Source organism: Amblyomma mixtum, chromosome 1 (genome assembly GCF_055824585.1).
Source record: "Amblyomma mixtum isolate Tamu chromosome 1, ASM5582458v1, whole genome shotgun sequence".
NCBI lineage: Eukaryota > Metazoa > Arthropoda > Arachnida > Ixodida > Ixodidae > Amblyomma > Amblyomma mixtum.
The window spans coordinates 222,632,844-222,640,135 of NC_143012.1; the positions used below are offsets into that span (position 1 = coordinate 222,632,844).

General features: G+C 45.5%; 1 protein-coding gene across 1 annotated transcript; it reads right to left on the reverse strand.

The window, feature by feature from the left end:
• Window positions 1–899: 899 nt before the first annotated feature.
• LOC149371012 (uncharacterized) lies at window positions 900–6,943 on the reverse strand. Its single transcript, XM_089579034.1, has 4 exons — window positions 6,898–6,943; window positions 5,630–5,847; window positions 4,202–4,485; window positions 900–1,311 (listed from the first exon to the last, which is right to left on the reverse strand). The coding sequence occupies exons 1-4, from the start codon at window positions 6,941–6,943 to the stop codon at window positions 900–902; spliced, it is 960 nt and encodes a 319-aa protein (XP_089435160.1).
• Window positions 6,944–7,292: the final 349 nt, after the last annotated feature.

A 7,292-nucleotide genomic window follows, 5' to 3' on the forward strand; every position in this document is an offset into this window, starting at 1 on the left:
ATAATGAGAAGCAAGAGCAAAAACCTGAAAATTTAAATCTAAAATTGGTTTCCGCCAATGTATGAAGTCACGGATGTTTTCACAAAACCTATCGTGTGCACGTTTATTGGCTCAAGTGGCGACTGTAAGTGACAGTTTCGATTAGTATTTGTGTGAAATGACAAGAAACAAACTTGAATATTTTCTCTTCAACAAACGTAGAGCAAATATCGACAGGTTCTCAGTTTGTGACGACACGCGCTCAAAAAAATCACCCCGATTAATGGCAGGAAACAGGAACATTTAAAATTAATTTGTGCGGTAACAAAACGCAGTTTGGCCGCGATAATGAGAACAATGCAGATAACACTCTGAATGGCCCTTTAAAATGGCTGCAGGAGAAAAAGTCCAGAGTTGCCTTTAATCAGGAACCCGCTGTACAGATATTTGGCTCTTTGAGACGCATTCATATGGTACTTTAACATATGCGCAAGAGCAACTACTTGGTCGTAAATATTTTATGCGCACAAAAATGTTCTGCGAAGGCATAGAGACGCTGTTAATCCCCGCAATTAACGTTTACAGAATTAAGACAAACTGAGTTGTTATTTAAGCACCGTCAGTGGCAGTTTCACTATTTTTGCTGAATTTTCCTTTTTCGTTTCTCCTCAATGTCAGTATATGTGTAGCGCAAAATAACTGTCCCTAGCCTTGTTTAAATTAATAGAAAGTAGCCCTTCGTATTAACTTTCTGTCGTACCGTATTCATGTACCGTATTCAAACGGGCCGGGCGCTTCGTGTTTAGTGTGCCAACTTCTAAACCTTATTAGAAATTCTGCACATTAATAAACTACTAAGCTTTCAAAAAGAACATGAGCAAAATAAATTTCTAACATATTCCTTTTTTTTTTTGCCAAGGTTATTGTTGCGACTTCAGCGGTGGTCCTCCGGTGTAGCTGTATGCGTCTTGCCCAAGATGTGCTGTTGACCTCAACACTGATTTAGCTTCTTCCTCCAGCAACGTGCTTCGCGCTGTACTCAGTCGGACTCGGCGCGCTTTTCGCAGAGGTCGAATACGCGCGAGCCTATATGGACGTCTCCTGGCCGTCCCGTGGAGGCACATCTCGGCCACGAAGACGACCAGGGCGAGCGCGGCCATGATGGCCCACAGGGCGAATATGGCCGCCATGTCGTCGAAGCGGAGCACCTTGAAGGACAGCCCGCCGGCCTGCGAGGTGCCGGCCTCTTGCATGCCCCGGCAGCGGTGCCACTCGTGCATGCCGTCTTCGTGCCACTTGATGTGCAGCCCCGACTCCATGATGGCCGTCATCCTTCCATGCAGAGAGGGTGAAGGGGCAGGGGCAGAGAGAACGATACGAGAGGCGGATGAAAACGACGAAACAAAAGGGGGCTAAGCTCAGCGCAGAGTCCTGTACTCATCCGTCGGGGTCATATCTATTAGGTGGACCATAACAGTGGCGAAACCTTATACCCTCCTGAGACCTGCAGTGTATATTATGTCACTAATTTTTTTTTGAGATGCCTAGGGTATGATAAAGTGGGGCTTAAAACATAATTTGAACATGTTTTGGTTTGGTTTGGTTTTGAGGAAAGTAAATGGCGCAGTATGTCTCACATACAGGGTGTCCCAGCTAAATGGAACGAAACTTTTAAAAATGGCGACGTGTCCGAGTCCAGTAAAATTAACTCAGGGTTGTTCATAGTCGCGTGGCCTAGTCTTAAGTATTTTTTTGCTCTTCAAAGTTAATTAATTAGTTAAGTTCAATTATATAACTTTTTAATTATTAACTTCAGAAAGAAAGTGTCAAAGCAAAAGTTTTAGATCACCTCCAAAAACCGCTAGTAGTGCTGTTTCCGTCAAGTTACGATTTACGTCGTTTCATTTATTGGCCTTAAAAGAAAGTTGTCACGTGACCAGCTGTGCGCTGACTGCTCTGCCCCAATGTGCACCCTAAGTCTACTCGAGGAGAGGACTTCAAAAAAAAAAAAAAAATGGATTTTATTCTTTAAGGCGCGTCTTGGGCCGTTGAAGTGGCACAGTTGCCATGTGGAAGCTTTTTCTTATTGTGCAGGTTATGGTTAAAGGCCGGTGAAAAAACTACTTCACGTAAATATTACTTTGCTGCAAATGTCTCAGTAAGTTGTTTCTCAAAGCGATCTACAACTTTTCCATTGACGCTTTCTTCCTCAAGTCAATAATTAAAAAGTTAGTTAATTAAGCTTAACTAATTAGTCAACCTTGAAGAACGAAAAAAATACTGCAGTCTAGGTCACGCGACTCTAAACAACCCTCATTTGGTTTCAGACGGCAAGGACACCCCGTGTTTTTAAAAGCTTGGTTACATTTAGCTGGGACACCTGGTATATCGGCGGACACCTGAACCGCGCCGTAAGAGAAGGTAGGAAGGTAGGAATGAAAAAAGAAAGAGAGAAAGAGGTGCCGTAGTGGAAGCCTCCGGAATAATTTCGACCACCTGGGGATCTTTGACGTGCACTGGCATCGCACAGCACACGGATGCCACTTTTTCATATCTTAGGCATCTGAAAAAAAAAAAAAAATACGAACATGTTTTCCTGTATTTGGAATTTTTGACTGAGCGCTGGGAAAAGTCCAGTATAGAGTACAGTGAAATTTCCGAAGCACACAGCAAATTGGCGGTTTCGACGTTCAAAAATATGATTATATTGGTTGGTTGAATGTTGCGAGTGCTAATAAGTTGATAAATGTGTTTTAGCGCAAGTTGAATTAATGAAAGTGAATCCCCTTGTGATCCTTGACAAGAAAGTGTCACAAAAATGGTATCTTAGTCATCTAAGAAGGAAGATAGAAATCAAGGACTGGTGTCACCATTGCAGAATTGTGCGATGTAAGCGAGCCCATTTACTTATAGCCACGATTTATTCATGGCCTGCGAGGACATTTTGTTTTCGTGAACAGTTCTCCTGCACTGCGAATACAAAAAATCGAAACCAGAATCTCTGTTTGAGAATATGCTTTTGTTCAAACCTGGATGCGATCAGCCTTGGTGGCCGCGAACTGCTTGAACACTGCCTGCGCTGTTGCCGCAGATATTTAGACAATTGAAGCTCAGAAGAAATGAAATACAGAGGAAAACATTGGAAAGATTGGCTGTGTCAAGTAGCCTTTTAGCGTAAGTAGGCAGTGAATATTGCCCGTTTTTCTTGATAGCAGTGCCATGAAGACATAAAAATGAGACTTAACTTGAAAGGACGTCGTTTCTTGTGCTGTTTTGTGCGGTTTTAACGAGAGGAAAGCTTAGGTTGCCGGAATGCCGAGGCGAACGCATTACCTTACGTTAGAACTGATGCTTTATTTCTCACCCAAAGGCTTGTTAGTCAGTGCTTAAAGCTTTAAACCTTGAAAGCAACATCCAATTAACTCCATTTGAGTGATGCGCAGATGGTAGGGCTAGAGCGAATTTATTAACTCTAAATGGGAACGGTGTTGGTTCAATGTTTAAGGTAATTCCCCAAGGTGGAGTCACAGACGTAGCCAGGGATTTTATTCGGGAGAGGCCTAAGGTAATTTTATGTATCAGCGAAGGGAGTGTGGAGGAGAGGCGTGTACTGGGAAGTACATAGTCAACAAAAGCACTGCAAAACTCTAGGAGGAGAGGGGGTGTTGCAGAGCCTATTTCGGGGACCCCCTCTGAATACGTGCCAGGGTGGAGTAGATTTGTATTAAGAAAGTAATTACTCATTAGCATCCTCCTGAGCGCAGCTAACTGCTACACCAGCATCCAACAAACTTTCTTGTTGTTTCGCCATTCCAACGGGAACGTACCCTTTGTACTTGCGTGCTTACCCATGGCAGACGGCCGTCTTGTCACGCTGAAGGCATAAAACACAAGATCTGTCACCTTCGGCTGCACCAGCGTTTTCTCTCCAGTTTGTTAGTCTTGTGCTATAGCGTTACGTAACGTTACTCTGTCCACATGGCTGTACCTTAGCGCATTGCTTCGGGTGCCTCGATGCGCACCATCCCCGCTGGCGAGGATCCCACACATGCGCACATCGACCACCACGAAGACAAAACTCGGAAATGATGGGTCGTCTTTATGCTGGCCTCCTATTGTATATGTAGTTACTAATTAAAACCATTGTTATCAGTTCCAAACCTTGTGGCATCCGCAGTTACATAACGGATAGTAAGAATATGAAAAAAAGGCTAAAACACACTTGGCATGTATCCTGCGTGCCAGAGCTGGCGGCATGGACTTGGCGTGTGCCACGGTGAAGAAGCGAGTGAAGAGGAGCTCTGGCGCAACGTACAGCCTCCCTCCCGTGAGGCGGCACTGCTTGGCCAGCATGTGCATGGTGACGTCACGGTCGCTGACGATGACGGCACGGCCTGTGTACAGCTGTTCCATGGCTGACTCGGAGAACATTTCGGCGATAGACACGAATCCTTCGTGGCGGGTCACTTGGCGCGTCAGCTGTCGCAATGACGGCCTTGTGGACGTCTGCAGAGATTAACGCTTGCAGTGTCGACGTCGCACGTCAGTGATTATTTTACATCCTCAGTAAACACTGAATGGAAGGCAATATTAACAAAAAAATTTAATTACAGAAGAGGGCTGATCCGGCTGGTTGGCATATGTTGACGGAAAAGATAAAACAGAGCTAAGACGGGACAAAGCGTTTACCTTGTAATTTCCGCTCGAAATGTTTCCTTCATTTGTTACCGCCCATGTCGCCATAAATCATTTGTTTTCTGGTCAGCATAGGCATGTCTATATCCTTTCCTTTTGTCCCAACTTAGCGCTGTTGCATCCATTCTGCGATATTTAAATTAATCGCCTGGTTTGCATCAGTACGGAAATAGATGATGCGGTTCAATTGTCATAGTGCGAATTGCACGGTGCACCATTAGGTCTCAAGTAATACGCTTTGGGCGCAAAAAAAATGAAATTTTTTCGGCAGAGTCACCTTCAGTAAACTTATGAGGACGGGTGTACACGGCAGATTTTTGCAGTCAACCAACATATCAGGGAGTCACTAGCCGCAAGTGGCTTTTTGCTGATACGTCATTATTACTTGGGGGAGGTCTGATTCTGTTTAACTGGCGTGACGCAGACCAGATTACTAGCCCCGACGGGAGAACGAAGCGTTCTGCATGCAGATTTTGGCTACACTGAAAATATTTTGAAGTTGGCCTGTATCGGCATACAACCGTGTTCTAAAGACAAGGTTACTGAAAGCGAAGTTTTATAAGCCTAAGCGGCACAAAAATGAAATAAAAATATAGCCGTCTCCGGCAATATCCACAAACAAGCTGCAATAACGTCAAGACGGTTTTTTTACATGAATCTCTGAAGCTGGGCTGCTCTACCATTCACTTCTAAAAGCTGCATCACGGAATCCTTTTCGGTACAGAGGTCGTGAGTTCGAACTGAATGGTACAGAAAAAATGTTCAGGGGTGAGATTTTTGCTGCTCTATGGCTGCGGTTGTTAAGTGTTAATGCACATCTACACTACTCGGAAACAGTTCGCAACAAATTATGAGGTTATCAGCAGTTGACACGTTTACAGAACAAGTGGGCTGCCCAGACAGCTCAATTCTTCCGCTGATAAGCACATCGATGCTAATCGGAGGGCGCCCCTACCCGCACGTAGGTCTCGTACACGGTGTCCTTCCATATCAGGGGCCGTATGGCGGGCTGGAGCGTCACTTCGACCGGGGATCTGAACCGCGGTGGCTCAGTCTTGATGGCCATGCTCGCCTTGAGTTGCCCAGCGAAGCCGTTGGTGAGCACCAGCACCGTCAGCCACCAGACGGAAAAGAGTAGCCGGCCTGCGTGGCTCTTCGTCTGTGCCGTGTGCCCTGAAGTTCCGGCAGATAGCGAGAGTACAGCGCTCTGTCTGTGATAACTCTCGGAATACCTCTTATCCATCGCGTAACATGGCGTAACAGAGAGAGGCTAACATCTTTTCAACACCAGGCCCTCCATACAAGCGAGTGCATTTGTTTGCTTCGGAACGACAAGCAACAATAATTACGTGCATATAAGTGCCGTACCAGGGGCGCGTAAAAAGGTCAATATATTTTCTTCTCACATTCTCAGCTGCGCAATCTCGCGTGTCTGAGCCTATTACCTTCGTTCCAGGAAGTATAGTCCTCCACATAAGACCGTCCCCAAGGCTATCAGCCTCCACTCAAGCCGTGCGTAAAAATTGTGATGGTGCAACAAAGAAGAGCTGATTTGCATGACATCCGTGATTTACATGAATGAACATATTGCCGAGAAGTGCTCCTCTAATACCCACATTTTTGTTCAACAGCCGAACACTTGTATGGAAGCTCTAGCACACACACGCGATGCCTGTGAAGAATCGGGCCCACCGGTTCAATCTCCCTCTTTGCTGAAAGTTGGAATGCATTTGCGAGAACAGTAGCGGGGAGTCTGGGTAGTGAGTGGTGACACAACAAACTCTCTACGGAAAAGTTCGCCGTCGTTTACATCTGCTGCTTGACTTTGAGCTGAAAACTTGGCTTAGGATAGGGTGCTTCACCAAGTGTGACTAATATTGCATAAAAGGGTTTTTTGAGTAAATAGGACGTTTTGATCGGCGTATCTAGAGCAGTGCCACCGGTGGCAGGTGTCAGAAACTGCAAGAACGTTTTAATTACTAAGACAGTTAAGAAGGTATATTAGTTTACGTTTTAATAATTATCGCCAGGTGTCTAAGAAGGTATCTGTAACTCGCCGTTAGTGATGACTGCAGTCGTGAGCGGCGAGCGGACCAGGCGGTACTTCTTATTACAAGGACATGCTGAGAAAAAGCAGCGAGCGTGTCAGCGCGTTCAGCTGAGGATGCTGCGGTGGGAGGAAGCACTCACACCACACAATTCTTAGGTGTTAGTAATACGTACCTTCATACGAAAAGGAACGCAGGATGTCCCAGGTGTTCTCGTACATCTCCCAGGCGAAGCTTCCAGCATTGTGAGGCCTTCGCTTCTCAACGAACGCGAGGGCTGCCGATGCGAGCGGAATAGACGCGACAAGTACTGCCCAGACCTGGGTCGGGCAAACAGGCCGTCGTGCGAATGAATAAAACAAACTGCGTACACACGAAACAACGGGATCATCAGAACCGAACCGTGGTTTTGGGATTCATACTATTGCACTATCGCGGAGAGATTTTCCTTTTAATTTGCGGTCTGTGGAATGTCGAAGTTAGGTATATTATATTTATCAGCTCAATACGACTTCTACATGTCTTAAAGCTAATCGTGTGAATTTACGCAACGACGCCAAATTCCAGCAT